Below are 26,370 nucleotides of genomic sequence, written 5' to 3'. Positions count from 1 at the left end.
TGGTTTCACATCAACTGGGTAACATTCATAGTTGGGTCATATCTCATATCTAACGGTATGACTTGACATTAAATTCGCTTTCACAGTGACAAAGTCTGCAAATATAAATATATGTCATCTACACATATGCGACACGATCTTGTTACTTTTTCACCGAACTAGGTGGGTAAAGACAATACTGTGCCTGCCACGCGACCCGGTAGGTGTCGCTGTATCACTTCCGGTGAAATCACGTGAAAATATCATAACAAGTGTCTATCACCTGTTAAAGAAAAGGAAGTTAATGCTGTTCCATTGTGGTGGGTTTTTAATTAGTTTTACTATTCCGATCAAAGGTCCAAAATGATTACCGTGGAAAGTTGTTTTGTTTTAGAAACGGTACACATCGTCCTCGTGAAAATACGAAAAACGTTCTAAGAGGAAGGCAATTCGAAATCGGGGATAGATTCGTCGTTTGCTTGAGTCGGACTCGTTCACTCAATGGTGGTGGAATTGGGAATTGACACAACTTTCATCGTTTAGGATTTCATTAATTCTGCACTGAATGATGAGATCATTTCTGCAAAATCTGGTAGAATATATTGACTGCGAATCAACCAGTGACTGTCAAACTGAGTCACAAGTTACCCCTGATTATTCACGTTATTTTTGTCCGTGCTAGATTAGTCAGATGATTACTGACCGGATCACGAGAGTTTAACCTATTAGTCATATAATGCCCAAAAGGTCAGTTTGCAGTAATTGTAGACAAATATGCGGGGGTAGTTTCACAACTTACCTCATGTAATCTACATCATATCGAGATATGGGTTGGCAATTTATCCGATACAAACAAGGGGAAAATATGTTGTTTATCTTGTTTATGTCTTCTTCTTTGTTATAATTGTTTTAAATTTGGCAGAAGAAAACTAAAATCTGTTCATATATAATTTTTATAATGTGAGTTGCATTGAAGGTTGTGGTGCTGAATTAACTTTTGAATTATTATAGCGTGTCCTTAAATTTTATTTAGAAATACCTATATTAAAAGATAAATTTCAGTGAAATGAAGTATATACTCAGGTTATTTTTATGAAAGTGATGTGATCACGTGAAGATCCATGTTAGAATAGGTCTTCAGCAACCAATGCTGCTGTAAAACGCATCTCACGTAATGACACTACCATACCTACATCCCAAGTTATGACAAGGATGTTGCTGTCATGTCAGCTATCAACATTGTAAACGAATTAGGGGATAAGAGCCCTTCAACTATTCATCAATGACATATAATTTATCATGCTTGTAATCATAATAATATAATCATCAAATGGCCAAAATATAATTATATGTTAACATGTCACACACTTATACTCAATCAAAGTCAAACCATAATTGCCATGTCCGGTCCAGGTTCAGATATTAAAGGCTGCAGTGGTATGGCTGGAGTATGTCTGACCAGGCAGATTGTTGTATTATTAAAGCACACTAAACAAAACAAAACCTGATGATGTATTTCCCAATTTCAACTGTCAACAACCAATGTATATATATTGATATATAACAGGCATGAAACATGAGAGTAAGTCAACCATATCCTTTGTTGTTTCAGTGGTATGGCAGATTGGGGATATAGCCTTGATTACTAATGGGGTGATGTTATGACAATCTGTTTCTGCATGTCTTACTAATCTGTTACTAAAACAAAGTACTCCATCATCTTTGTGCATCTGAAAGTGTCAGTCCTGCAACAGCATCACACAAGCAGATGTCTGCTTTATTAATTAGCACTTAATTAGTCCAGTGACAATAAGGCTTGGGTGTACAGTAGCTTAACTGATTGATTAAAAAACTGTTAAGAAAGCTGGACATACTTTGTTGAAGGTACTGACAACAGGACAATATTTTTACTGTCTCAGTATTAATTAACCTGTCTGGTATATTTGCATATATTCAGCGCTGAGGGTGAAATTGAGACATTATATGGAAGGCAACTTGATGTCCACGCATGTTTCAGTACAGATGCTAGTACGTTCATCAGGCAAGTGGTAAGATAAGTCAGTATGAATGTTGTGTATTCCGCTGGAAGAAACGAAATAGCATGTTGAATAATGGGTAGACTCTCTCCCCCTAAACATCCGGTGTGCCAATTCGTTAACCGCCTTTAAACTCCAAATGAATACCTATCTATTTAAGAGATTTTGACATTCACTGACTGTGTTTGTATACACTTGGAGCATGCCCAAGAACATACGCTTTACATGTTGTCTTATTATTAATGTTGTGTTATTATTATTATCATCATTGGACACCATTGGTCATTTCTAACTATTCCACAGCTCATTTCAGATGAATGGCGTATGCAAAATAACTAGATTTGTAAAAGAAAAACTAGTCCCTCTAGATTTTAACTTGTCTTGGACTAACAAATTAATGGCCATGTGTGTCACTGAATAATATATCAAATATATATGATGTACTACATGGATATGACCAAGTAATGGTAGTTTTTATCTTTTCAAACTTGAATGATCATGATGACAAAAAAAACAGCTGTAGTCATGGTAATTGTTTTGTTAGAAGTTTCAAATATAATATCGTTTTGGAAACCAGGACAGTATGGTCCGGTAGTGTTCAGGAACCTTAGTCTCATCTGTGTCTGGTCAGCAGACCTCAGGATTGATTTATTGATGAGATATTCCAGTGATTGATCTTGTTTGAAGACAGGTTATGGTGGTGTTCCCGCTGGCTTTTTATTTTAAACTGCCAGGACGAGTGGACTGGCCACTCTAAATATTACCATTCCACCCTTTTTCTTGTCAGTCTCAACTCTCAACAAAAACAGAAACATGAAAATTACCCAGTCTTAATTATTCAATATCATGTTCAATGCAATAACGTCTTCTCTGAAGTAACTTAGATCTACATGTCATTCACACAAAGTTCAGGCACAATTTTCTCCTTTTTTTATATTTTGAGTCGCTACAAGTATATATTTGACCTCGGTGCACAGCGAAATTTTATTTCCTTGCGCTAAAACTAGATGATGGGAAAGCCTGATGGTAACAGACAAGCTGACTTCGTTTGAAAAATATACTTTATGAATATCGCCGATGTCTTTTTCATCAATAATGATTTATAATTTTACTTTATTTACTGGTCCACAGGGACTGGCAGTCACATGAATTTCCAGTCCAAACCTAACTTTACTGGTTAAAAACTGGTAATTACCGGTAAACGGAAACACTGTTATGGTGAAAAGATACATGATGTAGTGTTTGTTCCAGTATTTTATAAACAGTGAAACTTTGTTGTGATGGAAGCCCTAGAATGCTACTGGTCACTGAGGGATACCACCAATGGCCATTTACTTGTCCTCCACACAATTTGTAGTCTCAGATTGCCATGAATTTCAAAGGCTGCATCAGTGATTGGATGCTATGTAGAAAATAAAGCTTTCCTGTACAAAGTTGGGATATGTTAAACATGTTAACTATGTTAACTTGATTTTTTTGTATTTTTCAGAACATGATTCAGCTGTCTAAACTTGAAGAGAAGTCATTGAGATGTCTCTAACCAAGCCAGACTCCATGCTGTTGGTCTCACAGAGGGTGCTTATTCACTAAGTTGTGATCATCGACAGAGTGACCACATCAAGATGGATTCCTCAGATAGTCATAGTAATCTGGACAGTGGAAGTGTTGGAATCAGTGCCACTGAAAGTTTCCACAATGACGGAACTGCAGTGTTATCAGTTCAGTTTGACAGGAAGTCCTCCTTTCTGGCGCATGATCACAAGACCTCCACACCAGGACGGACTAAGTCCAAGCCGACGAGTCTCGACATGTCCATGACATCCTATGATGCCCTGAAACCCTCTGAAGCACCGTCGGCCATATCAACCAACAGTATTCTTCGCTTGGGAGACGAAGAAGATGATGTAAACACGACCTTGAGTCTTGATGGATCCAGTGAGCCGCCAGGCTCACCCACCTTGCTTGACACGTCTGAAGGCTCGTCCCCCGCAATGTCTCCACCGCGGACTGAACATCGGGTGTTGAATCAGATCTGTCCCGTTGACCCAGATTCCATTCCGGAGATTCGAGTTGAAGCGGAACCGGAGACACTTTACCCAGAAGACATCCGAGTGCCCATCCTGGGATATGAGGTCATGGAGGAGAGAGCCAAGTTCACTGTGAGTCATTGAAAATAAAACCAAGGGATAAGTCCAGCATTAGAAATTGGCACTTGTCCTATGGTCCTTGCCAAACTGGCCAATAGTAAGGTATCCTAAGAACTAGAAGAAATTTCCCCTTTTTGAGGGTTTTGCTATATGTTATGATTATTAGGACTGGTGGGCTAAGACCATCAGTTTCTATTGCTGAGCTAATAATCTTTTGAGCAATTGAGTATATACTCGCAAGTTATCATTTATATTTGGTATTGATAGTTTTCTTTGGGTATTCAGTGTATTTTTACTTCCTTGGGTCCAGTCTATTGGGTATTTTTACACCAATGAGTAGACATTTTACAAAAATAATTGTTATTAAGATGCTGTTTAAGGTGACCTAATTTGTATCTATTTGTGTGCTGCGTCGACATGTTGCACACTCACAACGATCTACATGTCTCATTAACAATGGGCAAGACGTAGCTCCTTTATTATTCATTATTCACTGCAGTAGAATGGTATGTGTGATGCTTGCTATTGATCAGTAGATAAGTATCTGTAGAGAAACACAGGGATGCAAGTAAAAAAGATATTGGGTAATTATGCATAGTGTTGTTGTAATATTGGATTTTTGAACATTTCACATATTTCATGTGTATTTATACATATACAACACAAATTAAATTGGGTCATGGTGAACTGTGTTGCATATTATACAGAAATACACAACTTCTTTGGAACTCTGGAAAATATTTTGCCCTTGCTTGCTCATGCAAAGCAGTCTGTACTGTTAAGGATTCCTGTGTCCGAGTTTCACTGTCAAAGTAGACACAATCTGTGGATAACAACGGCTTTAATTACTGGTAAAGGCGATGATCTGGTATATATCCTTATACAGTGTCAAGCAAGTCGTCGCCTTTACCATGTTTACAGAATTAAAAAAAATTAAAAGTTGTTATCCATAAACATGATAAATTGTATCTACTTTGTCATCCGTCAACTTCTAAGTAATGCCAGTCAAAAATTTCAGTTTCACTGTCATGACAATATCAGTATATGTTGTAACCATGATTGTTATTGTTTGTATACATGCTGAGAAAAACTGTGGATGTAATTATTTATGAATTGTTTTTTAGTATTGGAATCTGTTGAGTTATTGAGATTCTGTTGACATAACATTCTCTCTGTGGTTTTCTGATCATTGCACCATGTTGTTGTTTCATTGCTCTGTTACCATGGTTACCAGTTCAGCAGCAGGGCTTGATTTAACAGGAACTTGATTTCTCTTGCACCAGGTGACTGTTGACATGAAAACCTAGTTGCACCCGACAAAACCAGGTTGCACCATGGTCTCATAAGCATGATAAGTCATAAGAAATTTGTCAAAATTGAAATCTAGGTCTGCTGTCTGTGTCACATTATTGTAAGACGTATTGTTGTAGAACGTAATAGAACATCTTTCAATATTTGGTAGCACTGGTGCAAGTTTTGTATAGCTAAATCTAGCCCTGAGCAGTATTATACCCCCGGGGTAGCCTAGTGGTTAAAGCGTTAGCTCGTCACGCCGAAGACCCGGGTTCGATTCCCGACGTGGGTACAATGTGTGAAGCCCATTTCTGGTGTCCCCCGCGTGATATTGCTGGAATATTGCTAAAAGCGGCGTAAAACCTCACTCGCTCACTCACTATACCCCCGACCCAAAAGGGCAGGGGTATACAGTATCCTGCCATTTGTGCGACCTATAACTTGAAAACTACTTCATGGATTCTTTTCCAATTGGGAATACAGTTTATATACCCATCAGCCCATAGGAGAGGTGCAGTGTGAAGTTTGGTCTTAATATTTTAATTTTCTAAAAAATAATACAGCTATTTTTCACTTAGAATTGTTTTATCTATACGTTTGTGCAACCTAAAACTAGAAAACTACTTCACGGATTCTTTTCAAATTTAGGGAATAGTTTCCATACTAATAGAAGAGGTGCAGTGCAAAGTTTGATTTTGATTTGTGTATTTTCTGAAAAAGAAGATTTTTTTCAGGTATATTTTCAATATTTTTTCACTTCCAACATTTGTGCGACCTATAACCATGATAACTTAATAACTGCTTCATGGATTCTTTTCCAACTTGGTATACAGTTTCTATACCAATAAGAGAGGTGCAGTGCAAAGTTTGATTTCGAGAGGCGGATTTTCTGAGAAATATTGCTTTTTTCATGTTTTGAACATAGAAATATGTTGGAGTCGAAGTCAGGGATATTAGTGAGCCCTGCTCACTTTTTGTCTTGTTATGTGTTGGAAATGTTTAGTGTTTATTTTCAGTAAGCAAGACATTTTTCTTTGTAGGTCTACAAGATACAGGTTGATAAGTCAGATCATGAATCCTGGTTTGTCTTCCGGCGCTACACAGACTTCAGTCACCTCAATGAAAGGGTATGTCCATGCAGGACCTGCTGTTGCCACTGCAGTATACATAGTATGGGTGAATGATTATGTTAAAATGGACATGATTCATTGCTTATGTTGACAAAAACGTTTTTTGTTACTGTGTAGCTTCTTCACATTCCCTTCCTTGGGGTTTGACCCGTGAAGAGCCGGGGTAGAATAGGTCTTCAGCAACCCATGCTTGCTGTAAAAGGCGACTATGCTTGTCGTAAGAGGCGACTAACGGGATTGGGTGGTCATGCTCGCTGACTTGGTTGATGCATGTCATCGATACCAATTGCATGGATTGATGCTCATGATGTCAATCACTGGATTATCTGGTCCAGACTCGATTATTTACAGACTGCCTTCATATAGCTGGAATATTGCTGAGTGCGGCGTGAAACAACTAACAAACAATACAAAATCCTACGACCAGCTTACTTGCTGGGACCTATTCTAACCCAACATCCAGATGGGATATTTACTCGCTCACTTTTCCTTCTGCAATAGTTTGAGGGTTCATACTGATGCTAGCAATAGCCATCATTTAGATGATTGTCTGAGACAATAGCAATCTCATTAAAATTAGATCTTAGTTCTCGCTGCCGCTAAACAACGATCTTAGGACATCCAATTAAGGGTTCACGTCAGAATGACCTTTCATCTGACCAATCGGAGCGTTGCTTACGAGATCAGGAAAGTGACAGTGAGAATGTGTTTTTTAATCATGCAAACACGAAAAAGTTAACACGGGGTATGTGAACAACAGCTTTACGACTGACTCTGTCAAAATCATCGTCTGTCTCTTGCTTTAATGGATAAAGATTTGAACTGAAGAGATGTGCTTCTTTCAGTATTCAAATTTCATCAAAGCATTTTTCAAAATGTGGTTGCCAGTTTGAAACTAGTACCGTATAGCTTGAGAAAGCTGCTTTCCGATTGGCTAATGTGGACTTCATGTTAGTTATTTCATTGGTCTGTCAAACTTTGCGAAAGGTCATTTGATTTGACCTGTAATGGGATGTCCTCAAATCTTTGTTTTGCGGTAATGAGAACTAAGATCTGATTTTATAGAGATTGAGAATATAGTAGCATAGTCTTTTCAGGATTACTTCACTGTAATGTTAGTGAGTGAGTGAGTGAGTTGGGATTAACACCGCTTTTAACAGTATTCCAGTTATATCGCGGCGTGTCAGCTTAATGTGTGAGGAAAACCCGAAGTGATGCAGGTCTCAGACGTTTACCACTTCTGTGAAACCCATGAGCACGGGTATGGTGCTGACAAACCTAGAAACATAATCGGGGTGAACCGGGATTCGAACCCACAATCATAGGTTTCCGGCGTGCCCAAGGGACGCAACTCTGCACATTGAATCGCGGCGCCTTAGACGACTGGGCCCCTCACTGTAATGTTTACATCCTTGGGACCATATGCTGATGTTTTATCAGTATTAAATAGAGGTGAGTTTCTGTACTTGTGGTACTATCCATGTTTTCTCATTTAGCTGCTGAACATGTTCCCCGGCATCCGACTTTCTCTTCCGCCTAAACGCTGGTTTCGTAGCAACTATGAGCGCGACTTCCTGGAGGATCGAGTACAAGGCTTGCAGGCTTTCCTCAACAACGTCACGGGCCACAGTGACATATGCAACAGGTTGGTTCAGTGTGTTATATTTATTAATCATAGTATTTTACTTTGCTAGTTTTTGTGTGATCAGCTATCATCCAGATTATATCCGAAAGAGGTGACTATTGGGATCGGCCGGTCAGGCTCGCTGACTTGCTTGATGCATGTCATCGATCCCATTTGTGAGGATCGATGTTCATGATATTAATCGCTGGATTGTCTGGTCCAGGCGCGATTATTTACAGACCGCCATCATATAGCTGGAATATTGCTGGGTGTGGCGTTAAACAACCAACCAACCAACCAACCAACCCTTCAGCTGAATCTCAGCTGTGTAACATCCCTCTTGGATACCTGATCTGCTTATCATGCTAATTTAGCAAAGCATGGCCCCAGATACCTGTTACCCTAGTTACCAATGTAAGTCATACATGTGGACCACCTCCGTGGTATAGTGGATACAAGGACTCCCCGGAAAGCAGAAGGTCAGTGGTTTAATCCCCCGTCCATGTCATGCCAAAGAGATGGTACTTATTGTTAAACCTTCCTAGTGCTTGGCATGAAGGGGATAAAACAAGAACTGGTTGGCTCGGAGTCAGTATACTGTCAGGGGCACGGTTGCCCAGTCGTCTAATCGCCACAATTCGCTGTGCAGAGTTGCGTCCCTTGGGAAACCTATGAGCATGGGTTCAAATCCAGGTTAGCCTCGATTATGTTCCATTGGTTTCACCAAAGTAAATGCCTGAGACCTGCATCACTTAGAGACGACTGAAAGGGGTACTGAGTGAGTGAGTGAGTTGGGTTTAACGCCGCTTTTAACAGTATTCCAGTTATATCACGGCGAGTCAGCTTAATGTGGGAGGAAAGCACGAAGTGATGCAGGTCTAAGACGTTTACCACTTTGGTGAAACCCACGAGCACGGGTATGGTGCTGACAAACCTAGAAACAACCGGGTGAACCAGGATTTGAACCCACAATCATAGGTTTCTGGCATGCCCAAGGGACGCAACTCTGTTCAGCGAATCGCGGCGCCTTAGACGACTGGGCCACCCGTGCCCCGAAAGAGGTACTAAGGGATCAGATCCTCCTCCCCCACATGCTTGAATAGATGACGATAACGTTCATTCTCTCATTTATTGCAGCAAGCCAGTTCGGGAGTTTTTCTGTTTCGATGATCCTCCAGGGCCTCATGACAGTCTGGAAGAGAGTCGGGTAAGTGTCCTGCTACCATGGTTACTTCTGTCCTTTGTCCCCTGACATCGTTTGTTGTTTAACACCACGATCGGCAATATTCCAGCTATATCATGACATAATATATATACGACTGTCTGTAACCAATCAGGACCAGACAATCCAGTGATTGCCCTCATGAGCAACATCTACATAAATGGGTATACGATGACATGCAATTTTCTAGCTATATCACAACATAATATATACGACTGTCTGTAACCAATCAGAACCAGACAATCCAGTGATTGCATTTATGAGCATCGATCTACACAAATGGGTATACGATGACATGCATCAGCCAAGTCAACGAGGCTGACCACCTAACCATTTAGTCAACAAGCATGGGTTGTTGAAGATCAGTTCTAAGCCAGATCATATCGGGGACAGCTGACATTGAGAAACATCTTTGAGTGGAGCATTTTCCATCATGCACAATCGGATACTGTTTGTAATCAGTCTGATAAGTGTCATTGTGATGTCCTTGTGGGGATCCAGGTTAGAATAGGTCCTGAACAACCTATGCAGGTCGGAAGAGGGGACTAAATGATCAGTGGTCAATATGGTCTCATATTCTTCAACCATTCATTAAATATTTTCATAATTACTTGCACATTCATTCAACAGCAGTATGCTTGAAACCTGAAAGGAATTTCTTTAACGTACTTAAAGGAATTTTAAAACTTCAATCTGAAAAAAAAGAATCCAGTGATAAGACTTGTCCTATTTTGCCAATACTTCTGATACATTAGACATCCACACATGAGTGGGTATGGTGGTTTTACGCCGCTTTTAGCAATATTCCAGCAATATCACAGCGGGGGACACCACAAATGGGCTTCACACATTGTACCTATGTCGGAAATCGAACCCAGGTCTTCGGCTTGACGAGCAAACGGTTTAACCACTAAGCTACCCGACCCTATATGATGTAGTGCTCCCTGATTGAGACTCTATCCTGTGTATCTGTCAGGCACTGTGTGAGAACCTGGAAGAGACGACGTACCATCTCCGACAGGATGTAGATGAGAGAGACCGGGAGATCATGCTGCTGAGGGAAGAGTTGGAGTTATACAAGTCACAAGTCTCCATGCTGTCAAAACGTCTCCGGTAGGTCACAGTCTCCTTGTCATGGTATTTTGTTAAACACTATCTATGGCAGTGTGTTTTAGGACGTATCTGCATACACACCTTCTGTACTCTTTTCATACTGGTCACAGGTCACAGGTCACAGGTCACCTTGCTGTCAAAACACCCCCATGTCAAGGTCACGATGGTTTTTGACTGTTTGTTTGTTGTTTAACGCCGCACTCAGCAGTATTCCAGCTATATGACAACGGTCTGTAAAATAATCGAGTCTGGACCAGACAATCCAGTGATTGACATCATGAGCATCGATCAACGCAATTGGGATCCATGACATGTATCAACCAAGTCAGCGAGTCTGACAACCCGATCCTGTTAGTCGCCTTTTACGACAAGTATAGTCGCCTTTTACGGCAAGTATGGGTTGCTGAAGACCTATTTTACACCCGGCTCTTCATGATTGAATTGTTAAACACTTTCTATGGCAGTCTGTTTGGTGATATTTCTGCATAAACGCCTGCTGTAATGTTTTCATTTTGGGAAGGTTAGATTTGTTAGTGTTACCTCCTATTTTACAATACTTGTGTAAAGCAAGGCACTATTTATCATGTTTCACACATGTGTGGAAGGTCGCGTATTTCTGTGTGGGAAGTGAACACACATCTGCATCCTTGTTTATCCTGGGTCTTGTTTATCATCAGTCTCGGTTTGTGCAGCTTTCCCAAGGGGCAATTTCCATGACTTTGTGTTGGAAGAGTATTTCAGATCTCTTTTTATACATTTTATGCCCTGTTTGTTATCAAAGAAGTGACAACACACCTTAAAAAACAAATAGATATGTATGTTCATGGTAATTATGTTTATTTCACTTTACAAAAAAATACAACAGTAGATGGGAAATAGTCCAGCTCTCAAAGATAGGTGACACAGGGCATGCATAATTATTTAATGTGTGTTCAGTGACTCCGCTAGGTTTGCAAAAAGCCAGGCTTTGTTGTTGGAATTTTTTTTATAATCCACATTTTCATGAGGCCCTCATCACTGTTCATATCTCCATTCTGTTTTGATTAATTAGAAAGGACCCATTTCTTCTAGAGATAGGAGTGGAGATCTACTAGATATTGGAGTGGAGGTGGTGACGTCATTGCCGTAATGAGGCTATGGTAGCACATGGGTCGAGGCTATGGTAGCACATGGGTCGAGGCTATGGTAGCACACGGGTCGAGGATATTAATCAAACTGGAATGGAGATAAAAACAAGGATGGAATATCTTAGTTCTTTCAACAGCCTGTGTGAAGATCGTCCAAATCATATGACGAAGTCTTTGAGGACAATGATGTCTGCCATGAAAATGCACAACCAAAGCCCACCACTTGTCACAACAGTTACACACTGGGAGCAATAATGGAAATTCCTACTTGTTTTAAAATGCCTGACAGGAAGTAGTATTTTGGTGTTTTTCCACCGGGGGATATTATCTGCAATTGGCGCGATTGTTTCAGGGACTATACTTGGCTGAGACATACATCTACACGGCAGAAGTACATGAACTTGAAATGTCCTTCTGGAAGACAAAGAACGTCAAAGGTTAAGACTACATCAAAGCAAACAGCAGGATTTAGCAGTTTAGTTGTCACCATGATGGGAATAATCCGGGCTCGGGATCTGAAGTGTCCGCAATGATGCACAGTCAAGAGTGTTGTGTGTGAAGAAGCACATGCCAGAGTCCTTGGTGTAGTTTGATCTGCAGTGTCTGGTGGAGTTTGATCCACAGTGTCTGGTGGAGTTTGATCCACAGTGTCTGGTGGAGTTTGATCTGCAGTGTCTGGTGGAGTTTGATCCACAGTGTCTGGTGGAGTTTGATCTGCAGTGTCTGGTGGAGTTTGATCCACAGTGTCTGGTGGAGTTTGATCTGCAGTGTCTGGTGGAGTTTGATCTGCAGTGTCTGGTGGAGTTTGATCTGCAGTGTCTGGTGGAGTTTAATCCACAGTGTCTGGTGGAGTTTGATCCACAGTGTCTGGTGGAGTTTGATCGTCAGTGTCTGGTGGAGTTTGATCCACAGTGTCTGGTGGAGTTTGATCCACAGTGTCTGGTGGAGTTTGATCCGCAGTGTCTGGTGGAGTTTGATCCAGTGTCTGGTGGAGTTTGATCCACAGTGTCTGGTGGAGTTTGACCTGCAGTGTCTGGTGGAGTTTGATCTGCAGTGTCTGGTGGAGTTTAATCCACAGTGTCTGGTGGAGTTTGATCCACAGTGTCTGGTGGAGTTTGATCCACAGTGTCTGGTGGAGTTTGATCTGCAGTGTCTGGTGGAGTTTGATCCACAGTGTCAGGTGGAGTTTGATCTGCAGTGTCTGGTGGAGTTTGATCCACAGTGTCTGGTGGAGTTTGATCTACAGTGTCTGGTGGAGTTTGATCCACAGTGTCAGGTGGAGTTTGATCCAGTGTCTGGTGGAGTTTGTCTGGTGGAGTTTGATCCTCAGTGTCTGGTGGGGTTGGATCAACAGTGTCTGAGTTGAATCCACAGTAGCTGATGAGATTGAGCTACTGTCCATGCTGTCTCTGGTGGAGTTTCCATTCACTGTTTGAAAAGAAACATGGTGGTATAAAGAAAATATACAACCCACTGCAGCCAAGAGACGTGGTGGTATAAAGAAAATATACAACAACCCACTGCAGCCAAGAGACATGGTGGTATAAAGAAAATATACAACACACTGAAGCCAAGAGACGTGGTGGTATAAAGAAAATATACAACCCACTGCACCCAGAAGACTTGGTGGTATAAAGAAAATATACAACCCACTGCACCCAGAAGACTTGGTGGTGTAAAGAAAATATACAACTCCCATACAGCAAAGAGACTCGGCAGCATATGGAAAATATACAGCTCACTACAGCCAAGACACATGGTGGTATAAAGAAAATATACAGCCTGCTACAGCCCATAGATGTGTGTTTAAGTATATATACAGCCTATTAGAGCCAAGAGACATGTTCATATAAAGAGAATATACAGCCAACACAGACAAGCAACATGTACATATGAAGAAAATATACAGCTTTCTGCAGCTGAGAGACATGATGGTATAAAGGAAATATACAGCTTTCTACAGTTGAGAGACATGTGCATATAAAGAAAATACTCAGCTTTCTGCAGCTGAAAGACGTGGTGTAAAGAAAATATACAGTTTTCTGCAGTTGAGAGACATGATGGTATAAAGAAAATATGCAGCTTCTGCAGTTGAGAGACATGATGGTATAAAGAAAATATGCAGCTTCTGCAGTTGAGAGACATGATGGTATAAAGAAAATATGCAGCTTCTGCAGCTGAGAGACATGCATATAAAGAAAATTTACACCTTTCTGCAGCTGAGAGACATGATGGTATGAAGAAAATATACAGCTTCTGCAGTTGAGAGACATGCAAATAAAGAAAATATACAGCTTTCTGCAGCTGAGAGACATCATGGTATGAAGAAAATATACAGCTTTCTGAAGCTGAGAGACATCATGGTATGAAGAAAATATACAGCTTTCTGAAGCTGAGAGACATCATGGTATGAAGAAAATATACAGCTTTCTGAAGCTGAGAGACATCATGGTATGAAGAAAATATACAGCTTTCTGAAGCTGAGAGACATGATGGTATAAAGAAAATATACGGCTTCTGCAGATGAGAGACATATTCATATAAAGGAAATAAAAAGCCTTCTACAGCTGAGAGATGGGGCTTAAAGAAAATATACAGCTTTCTGCAGCTGAGAGACATGTGCATCTAAAGAAAATATACAACCCACTGCACCCAGAAGACTTGGTGGTATAAAGAAAATATACAACCCACTGCACCCAGAAGACTTGGTGGTGTAAAGAAAATATACAACCCACTGCACCCAGAAGACTTGGTGGTGTAAAGAAAATATACAACCCACTGCACCCAGAAGACTTGGTGGTGTAAAGAAAATATACAACCCACTGCACCCAGAAGACTTGGTGGTATAAAGAAAATATACAACCCACTGCACCCAGAAGACTTGGTGGTGTAAAGAAAATATACAACTCCCATACAGCAAAGAGACTCGGCAGCATATGGAAAATATACAGCTCACTACAGCCAAGACACATGGTGGTATAAAGAAAATATACAGCCTGCTACAGCCCATAGATGTGTGTTTAAGTATATATACAGCCTATTAGAGCCAAGAGACATGTTCATATAAAGAGAATATACAGCCAACACAGACAAGCAACATGTACATATGAAGAAAATATACAGCTTTCTGCAGCTGAGAGACATGATGTTATAAAGGAAATATACAGCTTTCTACAGTTGAGAGACATGTGCATATAAAGAAAATACTCAGCTTTCTGCAGCTGAAAGACGTGGTGTAAAGAAAATATACAGTTTTCTGAAGCTGAGAGACATGATGGTATGAAGAAAATATACAGCTTTCTGAAGCTGAGAGACATCATGGTATGAAGAAAATATACAGCTTTCTGAAGCTGAGAGACATCATGGTATGAAGAAAATATACAGCTTTCTGAAGCTGAGAGACATGATGGTATAAAGAAAATATACGGCTTCTGCAGATGAGAGACATATTCATATAATGGAAATAAAAAGCCTTCTACAGCTGAGAGATGGGGCTTAAAGAAAATATACAGCTTTCTGCAGCTGAGAGACATGTGCATCTAAAGAAAATATACAGCTTTCTGTAGCTGAGAGACATGTGCATCTAAAGAAAATATACAGCTTTCTGCAGCTGAGAGATGGGGTATAAAGAAAATATACAGCTTTCTGCAGCTGAGAGACATGATTGTATAAAGAAAATATACAGCTTCTGCAGCTGAGAGACATGTGCATCTAAAGAAAATATACAGCTTTCTGTAGCTGAGAGACATGGTGTAAAGAAAAAATACAGCTTTCTGCAGCTGAGAGACATGATGGTATAAAGAAAATATACAGCTTCTGCAGCTGAGAGACATATTCATATAAAGAAAATATACAGCTTTCTGCAGCTGAGAGACATGATGGTATAAAGAAAATATGCAGCTTCTGCAGTTGAGAGACATGATGGTATAAAGAAAATATGCAGCTTCTGCAGTTGAGAGACATGATGGTATAAAGAAAATATGCAGCTTCTGCAGCTGAGAGACATGCATATAAAGAAAATTTACAGCTTTCTGCAGCTGAGAGACATGATGGTATGAAGAAAATATACAGCTTCTGCAGATGAGAGACATCATGGTATGAAGAAAATATACAGCTTTCTGAAGCTGAGAGACATCATGGTATGAAGAAAATATACAGCTTTCTGAAGCTGAGAGACATCATGGTATGAAGAAAATATACAGCTTTCTGAAGCTGAGAGACATCATGGTATGAAGAAAATATACAGCTTTCTGAAGCTGAGAGACATGATGGTATAAAGAAAATATACGGCTTCTGCAGATGAGAGACATATTCATATAATGGAAATAAAAAGCCTTCTACAGCTGAGAGATGGGGCTTAAAGAAAATATACAGCTTTCTGCAGCTGAGAGACATGTGCATCTAAAGAAAATATACAGCTTTCTGTAGCTGAGAGACATGTGCATCTAAAGAAAATATACAGCTTTCTGCAGCTGAGAGATGGGGTATAAAGAAAATATACAGCTTTCTGCAGCTGAGAGACATGATTGTATAAAGAAAATATACAGCTTCTGCAGCTGAGAGACATGTGCATCTAAAGAAAATATACAGCTTTCTGTAGCTGAGAGACATGGTGTAAAGAAAAAATACAGCTTTCAGCAGCTGAGAGACATGATGGTATAAAGAAAATATACAGCTTCTGCAGCTGAGAGACATATTCATATAAAGAAAATATACAGCTTTCTGCAGCTGAGAGACATGATGGTATAAAGAAAATATGCAGCTTCCGCAGCTAAGAGACGTGCATATAAAGAAAATTTACAGATCTCGCAGCTGAGAGACATATTCATATAAAGAAAATATACAGCTTTCTGTAGCTAAGAGATGTGCATATAAAGAAAATATACAACCTATCTGCAGCTGAGAGATGGGGTATAAAGAAAATATACAGCTTTCTGCAGCTGAGAGATGGGGTATAAAGAAAATATACAGCTTTCTGCAGCTGAGAGACGTGATTGTATAAAGAAAATATACAGCATTCTGCAGCTGAGAGACATGTGCATATAAAGAAAATATACAGCTTTCTGCAGCTGAGAGACATGATGGTATAAAGAAAAAATACGGCTTTCTGCAGCTGAGAGACATGGGCATATAAAGAAAATATACAGATTTCTGCAGCTGAGAGACATGATGGTATAAAGAAAATATACAGCTTTCTGCAGCTGAGAGACATGATGGTATAAAGAAAAAATACGGCTTTCTGCAGCTGAGAGACATGTGCATATAAAGAAAATATACAGTTTTCTGCAGCTGAGAGACATGTGCATATAAAGAAAATATACAGCTTTCTGCAGCTGAGAGACATGATGGTATAAAGAAAAAATACGGCTTTCTGCAGCTGAGAGACATGGGCATATGAAGAAAATATACAGCTTTCTGCAGCTGAGAGACATGTGCATATAAAGAAAATATACAGCTTTCTGTAGCTGAGAGACCTGATGGTATGTAGAAAATTATACAGCTTTCTGCATCTGAGAGATTGGGTATAAAGAAAATATACATCTTTCTGCAACTGAGAGACATGATGGTATGAAGAAAATATAACAAACAGCTTGCTGCAACCATGAGATGCTGGTATGACTAACAGCCCACTACAGCCAAAAACTTGGTGGTTTTATCAAGATACAATCTGCTTCAGCTACAAGTACACAACGACATGCAGTCTGCTTGCTGCTTACTCTGCCTATGTTTAGTGTGCAAGATCCACTCCCAACATGGATATGTTACTTTGAAATATCTTGGTGCGCTACAGTGCCTTGCTGCCAATATCTGCAATAAAGCCCTACCAGCTTCCCTAGGCAAGGGATTTAACTGACTGTAAAAGTTTCCACCCTTGCCGAACTAGGCCTGAATTTCGTGGTTCGATCATAGCGCCACCAGTGTCTTTTACAAGTTATGTCCCTTCTGTCCCTCCTCTGGACTTTTGTAGTCCGTTTACTCCCTTTTCTATGGAAAGTCATAATATTACTCCATTTATGTTCAAAAGCACACACAAAAATGTTCATATGTTAGTCTACAGGTCAAATTGAGGTCAGTTTTGTTTTACAGGGAGGTGTCCGGTGGGAGAGATACATCGTCTCTGATGTCGCCAATATCAAACGAGTTCTCGGTGGCGGAGTGTGACATGGAGGTCAGCCTGGAGCCAGAAGCTGACCAGTCACATCCCTTGACGTCCAGTGACAGCAGGTATGGTCATCTACCCTCATTATGGTATTAATACATCTAGAATGTAAGATTTAGGCAGTTTGATAATTTTCGAAATTATGAAGTTACGGCGATGTTGGTCATCTAAAATTCTTTGTTCAAACTCAGTAAGTTTGTTTACGCTGCATGGAGGATCTAGCAAATGAAGTCTCGTAAGCTTGCCCAAATTATTCTGAACTGATTTTCAATTTTGATTTGCGATTTTGGTGATTCATTTTTATGCATGTGTTCCTTTGCTGTGTCTGGTATTTTTAGCCTTATGCGTATAATTTATGAATATTGATAAAACTTTTACTGTATCCCCTTTTGTTGGTCAAGGACCAGCAGTTGAGTAAATGCCTCCTGGACTTGCGGCCTTGTATTATTGTGGAATCAGTACTAGGCATTGGACAATTAGCAGTTATTGTTAGACACCATTCATATGTATAAGTCTACCCTACTTACACTGCGGGGCATGGTTGGCCCAATCGCTGCAATTCTCTGTGCAGAGTTGTGTCCCTTAGGCATGCCAGAAAGCGATGATCGTTGGCTCAAATCCTGGTTCGCTCCAATTATTTTTCTAGGTTTGTCAGCACCATATCCATGTTCATGGGTTTCACCAAAGCGATAAACATCAGATACTTGGATCACTTCGCGCTTTCCTCCCACATGAGGCTGACATGCCATGTTATAACTAGAATACTGTTAAAAGTAAAACCCAGTTCACTCCCTTTCTCATTTCCACAGCTGTACACATTATCTTAGAAACTGAAACATAAATGCACAAGAATGTCCGTTATTTTGACCCCTCGCTCCCCAGTTTCCGTTTAACATTTCAATTCTTAAATGAGGCGGTCGGGTAGCCTAGTGGTTAAAGCATTCGCTCGTCACGCCGAAGACCCGGGTTCAATTCCCGACATGGGAACATTGTGTGAAGCCCATTTCTGGTGTACCCCGGCGTGATATTGCTGGAATATTGCTAAAAAGCGGCGTAAAACCATACTCACTCACTCACTCAATTCTTAAATATTTCATTGACCTCCGACATCGGTTGTCTTGCAGACTCGAGGATGGGAACCGGGACACCTCAACACCGATTCCAGACAAGGATCATCCGCCTGCAGGAAAACGGCTAAAATCATCTCACGTCGTCCCAGTCATGGTGCACACCGCAGCTGAGGAACATACATAGCTGGAGTTACCTCCCTTGTGCTACGTCTCACCATCGCCAAAATGTGAACGAAACTATTGGATTCTGCATAGATGGTGCTTCTCAATATTTCACTACCCTGGATCTTGAACATGAAATGAAAATCATCCACCTAAGTTCTCAAGTCACCAATTTGAAATTAAATATGTCCACCCAATATTGTCATGTAAAAAAGATATCTTATTTAATCACTACGTCACATATAATGTGTGTGACCTGCACAGCCTCACTGATGAATAACTGCTGTGTGATATCACACCAACATGCGGAATAATACAAGACTTCCTGGTTATTTCTTCACAAGACACTGGTGATATTCCTGGGTTTTCACACCCTGTTTCCTGAAGTGCTATTCTCCCCACACAGTGTGGACTACCATCTTATACACGTGCCTTTTTGAATTAATTTTGTTGTGTATAAAACGAATTGATTTGATATTCACAAGATATTTGCCACTTTCACAATTTGAATATTTATAACTCATGTAGATATACACCTGTACATATTACATGCTGATGGGATTATGCATCTAGATGCTGCTTGGTTATTTCTTGTATCTTGAATTCCACGTGCAGTATGATCATGACTGGATGAAATTGTATATAAATACCGTCGTCCCAAATTCGGTGAATATTATGTACATATATTGCATGTATAATAAATTATTTGTATGGACCCAAGTTTATCTCTGGTCTGCAAAACCCTATTACCTTCTATGATGTTTCAATTCAGCAAAAATAATTTCATTTTTGGATCATCATAGTTTAAGTCATATCTGATACATGAAAGCAGCTACCAGTGTGTAATATCAGTGTGTAGAAGTGACACTTGGTTTGATTATAACAGTTTACGCATGGTAGATGTACATCAATGTATGCTGTTATATTGTCAAGGAGGAGGTTATTGATGGGATTACTAGGAGTTGAATTTGTTAAAATGTTAAAGTCTGTCTTAGTCGGAACAATAATTGAAATTATGCACCTAGACTTGTAGAGTTGATCCATTTCCATGTTAAGTTTCATTCATTTAGATGCAGAAATAAATTAATGAAAATTATTTTTACAGCACTGAAATAACTGAAAGCTATGGGCTACAGAGCTGTGTGATAATACCTGTGGTCCCTGCTTGAGTCCAGCATTGCCAAGGGTACAGAAAATACCTTGCTTAGCTGTTATCAAGAAACTCTTGCAAGGTAGTTACAAGATAGTACAATTTAGATCTCAACCTTGCAATTGAAAATATATAGCTGAGCTATAGGTTCTATTAAAATATTGGACTTGATGTCACATTTTTGTATTTCTCTGAACATGCTGAAAACTATTACTTAATATGACTAAGTTGCTATTTTTTTATACATGGAAGTTCAAATGTGAACACTTTGATTGTTGAAAGTGGATAAGTTTGCAAAATGAATTTTATATATTTTAACTAAATCTGTATCAGTATTATAATGTTATTCTTATTTCCTGAAGATTTTATATCTTTTAGTCATTGTGTTAATTCAGGAAAGGTTTATGTTTTAGGACAAATATTTGTTGATTGTTTGAAAACAGTATTATTCCAAAGGTGTTATAAAGTTCATGGTTTCCTTTGGAAAAGGTTATTTAATCTTGTCATAAACAATATTAAACCGAAAGGGATGTATGGATAATCATTGAATTATCATAGCGGTAATTTCCTTTTGTGTTTTATCTTGAAAACATTTCTACTATTGGATTTTCTTCTTCAAATCAGTGTATGTAATATTGTCTTCATTTTATCATTTCGACATCTTTCGCAAACAATGAGGACGGCTGTAATTTTCTCGTATACCCAGTATAACATGATAATGCTTGAACGTTGCTTGAAGCGGCGTAAAACCATACTCACTCACTGTAGTAGAAGACTTATCTTCAACCAGCTTTCGGTTCCCTTTGTTAATAACAAACCTCAAACTAAATCTACTTGGAATCCTTCTTTTGATTGTTTTTATTTATTTTTGTTTTGCAGTTTTCACTTATTTTCAACCTTGGCTTTAGTCTTGTGTGTGCAATAGTTAAGGCTTTTTGTCCTGATATGTCTGTTTGGGCACTGTTTGCGTTGTTCTGAGATTGTATATTTACACAATGTTCATGAATGGTTGAATTACATTAGCTGCAGAGTCATCAGAAAGAGTCATTTATTTGGACGTCAGAGCTTTAACATGTTAAAATTGTGTTTAAAAATTGACATATTTGATTGAAAACTTAAAATATTTATTTTATTATCCACAGAACTAAGATATGAAAATCAGACTTTTGTATTTCTGTTATTACAGATTACATGTGCAGATATGGCAACTATTACTGTTTTGGAATTCATTACAATATTATGAACCAAATTCTCCCAGTACCATTAACAATAAAGAGAAATGTGATACGAATATTGTGAAACAAAATATTGTGAGTATTTTCGTCTGGTTATTGTCCTTGTCACAAGCATCATCACATGCACAAGCAATCAGCTGTCAATAGTTCAGGTTGTGATTGGAAGTTTGACACGTTTCCGAGTGGTTATTGTGATAAAATGTAATGGAAAATATGATTTCTTTTCGTCAAGACCATACATTTGATAACGATATTAATGATTACTTAATTGTCCCCCCAATTATCCAAGTTAGGCTGAATTGACACAATTTGGGGTGGGTATCACTGCATTTTTCAGTGTTAGAGCCAGTCATAGGTAGATGCTGCATTATATACTACTCAAAAGAAGTTAAAGTCACTCAAGTCTTTCATATTCCTGTAAGACATAACTATAACAGATAAGGCAGTTCTTTGACTTCTTTCGAGTGGTATGTACATGGCTTGGGAAGTATTGAGCTTTTTTCTACAGAGATATATTCCGGCCTCAGTTTTAATCTCACTCAGCTTATAGCACATGCCACCCCTGACGATCCGGGGTAGAATAGGTCTTCACCAACCCATGCTTACCGTAAAAGATGCTTTGCTTGTTGTAAGAGGCGACTAACGGGATCGGGTGGTCAGGCTCGCTGACTTGGTTGATGCATGTCATCGTATCCCAATTGTGTGGATCGATGCTCATGATGCCAATCACTGGATTGTCTGGTCCAGACTCGATTATGTACAGACCGCCGTCATATAGCTGGAATATTGCAGAGTGCGGCGTTAAACAACAAACAAAACCCATCATTTGGTGTCTCCTTTCTGCCCTGGTGCCCATTGGTTAGTGTCAGAACTGCATGAGATTCTCACTGAGTGCGGGGGGCGGGGGGCACGGGTGGCCCAGTCGTCTAAGGCTCCACGATTCGCTGTGCAGAGTTGCGTCCCTTGGGCACGCCAGAAACCTATGATTGTGGGTTTGAATCCCAGTTCGCCCCGATTATGTTTCTAGGTTTGTCAGCACCATACCCGTGCTTGTGTGTTTCACCGAAGTGGTAAACGTCCGAGACCTGCATCACTTGGGGCTTTCCTCCCACATTAAGCTGACACACCGTGATATAACTGGAATACTGTTAAAAGCGGCGTTAAACCCAACTCACTCACTCACTCACTCACTCACTCACTCACTGAGGTGGGGTTTATTATGATACAGGGCATGGAGCATTAAGTCCGTCTCTAGTCAATACTGTGTGCTTTCAGTGTGAACCGTTTCCCTGTCCCATTTTGGGTTTTGATTTTGGTGATGCATCCATCCAATTTTATTTTGACATCCCTTTTATTTCGCTTGTTATATGTGATTTTTGATGTCATACCGGTAAATGCTTTGAATTTGTGTAGACTGCTTTGTCCTGCTGCTTGAGGAGCATAGCTCAGTTAATTTTGTCACAAACTTGGGACAAACTATTTTATGTTTTATTTTCTTCAACCGGCCACTTGTGTGAGTTTCTTCAACTTGCAACACCCTCTTTTGCCAAAGCTGGAGCCTCTTTGCCAAATGGTGACATGAACAATTCGTAGAGGTGATGGGCTTGCTTTGTGGTTAAGACGTTAGCGCTCTGCACCAAAGGCCTTTGTTAGATTCTCTGACATGTGTCTTACTGTGTGAAGCAGTGTTTCTCACTGTGATGTTGGTAAACATTGCTAAGAGGGGCGTCATAACTTATCACACACTTATCGAGTCTAAGGTACTTTGTCACACCTGGTATTACAGTTGGGATGTTTTTTCCAGCATAACTCATCTTGTAATTATTGATAGACTAAAATGAATTATACCTATATTACAATTTAATAATCCCAACCGAAAGGAAGCGGATCTAAGATCAATACATGTGTGTATTTTGAATAAGAAATAATTAATTGTAGCCTTATTTTCTCACTTGTGGTTATCTGACCTGAATCATGACTTGTGATTCATTTAACATCTTCGTTCCATTATAGGCAAGCCTTTTGTCATCTATTGTAATTTAATCAAAATCAATGTTAATGGGTCTTTTCTTTTCAAAATGCCAGACCAATTGACTTTCTTGTTTGATGGACAAGTCTAAAGGACAAGAGGTTTAAGGAATAAGTGTTGATGTTTTCTTAGAAATCTTTTTTGTGTGGGTTATATTATGGGTTATATTATGTAATATATACCTATATATATATATGTTTATATGTATTATGGGTTATATTATGTAATATACACCTCTATATATATACCTCTAAATGTATATATATATATACCTATATATGTATATATATATACCTATGTATGTATATATATACCTATGTATATATATGTATTATGGGTTATATTATGTAATATATACCTCTATATATATACCTCTATATGTATGTATATATATACCTCTATATGTATGTATATATATACCTCTATATGTATATATATATATACCTCTATATATGTATATATATATACCTATGTATGTATATATATATATACCTATGTATGTATATATATATACCTATGTATGTGTGTGTGTGTGTAATATATATATATATATATATATATATATATATATATATATATATATATATATATGTGTGATTACCTAACTATCCATGAAAAAAGAATAGGTCTTCAGCAACCCAAGCTTGCAGTAAAAGGTGACAATGCTTGTCGTAAAAGGCGCCTAACGTGGTCAGGCTTGCTGACTTGCGAGATGCATATCATCGATCCCAATTGCGTGGATGTGGATCGATGCTCATGATATCAATCACTGGATTGTCTGGTCCAGACTCGATTATTTACAGACCGCCGTCATATAGCTGGAATATTGCTGAGTGCGGCGTAAAACAACAAACCAACCAACCAACCATGAAAAAAGAAAGTGAATTGATCAGGCTTAGGTAAAAATGTTTGTTTGTCTTGAATAGGGTTACAGATATGCCCCTAGTTCCATCATGCCATACTTTCTGCAGATATATCTTTTGATAAATACCTAAAGAAATGGGTAATTTACAAGTTGGAATGTTGAGGTGTAGCATGTACCCATACTCTACCAAGATATGTGGCATAGACATCCCATCAGAGTTTTGTACAGATTTATTGCCATGTTGCTTCCTGTGCTAAGTTGCGAATTATTTTTATACAAGATGTGTCAGTTTGTGAAGAGCACAGGCTGCTTGTTTGATCACAGAGACAGTGATCCACCTTGTGTAGTCAAACATTGGCATTCTCACTGTTGTCCCAAGTCTGGTGCGGAGTAACTGGATTCCCATGAGTTAGGCTTGTATTTAGCACTTGTGAGGCTTGTATTTAGCACTAGTGAGGCCTGTATTTAGCACAGCTGAGGCTAGTACTAGCACTTGTGAGGTTAGTATTTAGCACAGCTGAGGCTAGTACTAGCACTTGTGAGGTTAGTATTTAGCACAACTGAGGCTAGTACGGGCACTAGTTAGCCTTGTATTTAGCCCTAATAAGGCTATTTCTAGCACTTGTGAAGTTAGTATTTAGCACAACTGAGGCTAGTACTAGCATTAGTGAGGTTAGTATTTAGCACAACTGAGGCTTGTATTTAGCACTAATAAGGCTAGTACAAGCACCAGTAAGACTTGCATTTAGCACTCATAAGGCAGTAATGCTTGTAGTACTAGTACGGCTAGTACTACCACTAGTTAGGCAACTTGGTAATCAGCTGCATGGGAATATTATCAGTAGAACATGTCACTTCAAGGTTCGGTCATCTGTCAATGGTAACAAGACAGACCTTTCCTCCATATGTCCTTGTGCAATCATCCCTCAAATGCTGGTCCTATCTGTGTGGTTAGGGGACATGGGTGGCCAAGTAGTCTAAGGCACGAATTTGCTGTGAAGAGTTGCCTCCCTTAGTCATGCCAGGAACAGGATCATGGTGAGAATCCCAGATTTGTGCTGATTTTGCTCCAAGGTGTCAGCACCTGAAAGGACTAATGCCACTCACTTGTGTCCCTGCTTTTCCAACCATCAACACCACCCTCAGACAGGTCATGTTTTATAAGCTTCATCGCCAGCCACAGCCCCCAGAAAGAAGTGACTGGTCCTAGTTGTCAATAATGAGGCTCCACCAGTGTTGTTGAGGAGCCTACTCATGGACTGTCCTCTAACTAGACGTCCACTTTCTGATGATTTTAAGAGGAATTCTCTGATTTTTAACACTACCGATCTAAGGGTGAATATTCAATGAATCAGCAATACATTGTTGCTACGGTTACCAGAAACCCAACCTTTTACTGTAGAATTGTTTTCATATATTTTCACTTGCTATATATATTTGTTTCATTATTAAAAATGCTGAAATATTTGACGTGTTAGTCTTATTTTTATATTTGTTTGTTCGTTCGTTTGTTGCTTAACGCCCCACTCAGCAATATTCCAGCTATATGACGGCGATCTGTACATAATCGAGTCTGGGCCAGACAATCCAGTGATTGACATCATGAGCCTCGATCCACGTAATTGGGATCGATGACATGCATCAACCAAGTCAGCGAGCCTGACCACCCGATCCCGTTAGTTGCCTCTTGCGACAAGCTTAGTCGCCTGTTTTGGCAAGCATGGGTTGCTGAAGACCTATTCTGGCCTGGATCTTCAAGGGTCCAAGCACATAACTAATGTTAGACATTAGTTTATTCAGCAAGAACACATTGCATTGATGCGTGGCGTTTACTAAAAGCAGTTCCTGATAGGGTTCCTTTTTGAGTATTTATCGGATCGGTACACCAAGGTTTGTTGTATCTATAAATCAATCCATTATATGATAAATTGAGATATTTGAAATACTCACAAAAGGTTTTTAAAAGGAGCCTGACCACCCGATCCCATCAGTCGCATTAAACGGCAAGCATTGGTTGCTGAAGACCTA

General features: G+C 39.4%; 1 protein-coding gene across 1 annotated transcript; it reads left to right on the top strand.

The window, feature by feature from the left end:
- The first annotated feature begins 207 nt into the window (after nucleotides 1-207).
- LOC124140879 (sorting nexin-16-like) lies at nucleotides 208-20,734 on the top strand. The gene is made up of 8 exons (XM_046508695.2): nucleotides 208-299; nucleotides 3,505-4,174; nucleotides 6,496-6,582; nucleotides 8,082-8,230; nucleotides 9,347-9,416; nucleotides 10,408-10,544; nucleotides 17,759-17,896; nucleotides 18,956-20,734. Exons 2-8 carry the CDS (start codon nucleotides 3,638-3,640, stop codon nucleotides 19,083-19,085), a joined length of 1,248 nt encoding a protein of 415 aa, XP_046364651.1. The 5' UTR covers nucleotides 208-299; nucleotides 3,505-3,637; the 3' UTR covers nucleotides 19,086-20,734.
- Nucleotides 20,735-26,370: the final 5,636 nt, after the last annotated feature.

Source organism: Haliotis rufescens, unplaced genomic scaffold, assembly GCF_023055435.1.
Source record: "Haliotis rufescens isolate VD_foot unplaced genomic scaffold, xgHalRufe1.0.p SCAF_17, whole genome shotgun sequence".
NCBI classification, from domain to species: Eukaryota; Metazoa; Mollusca; class Gastropoda; order Lepetellida; family Haliotidae; genus Haliotis; species Haliotis rufescens.
This window is presented reverse-complemented; position numbering and strand designations above follow the sequence as displayed.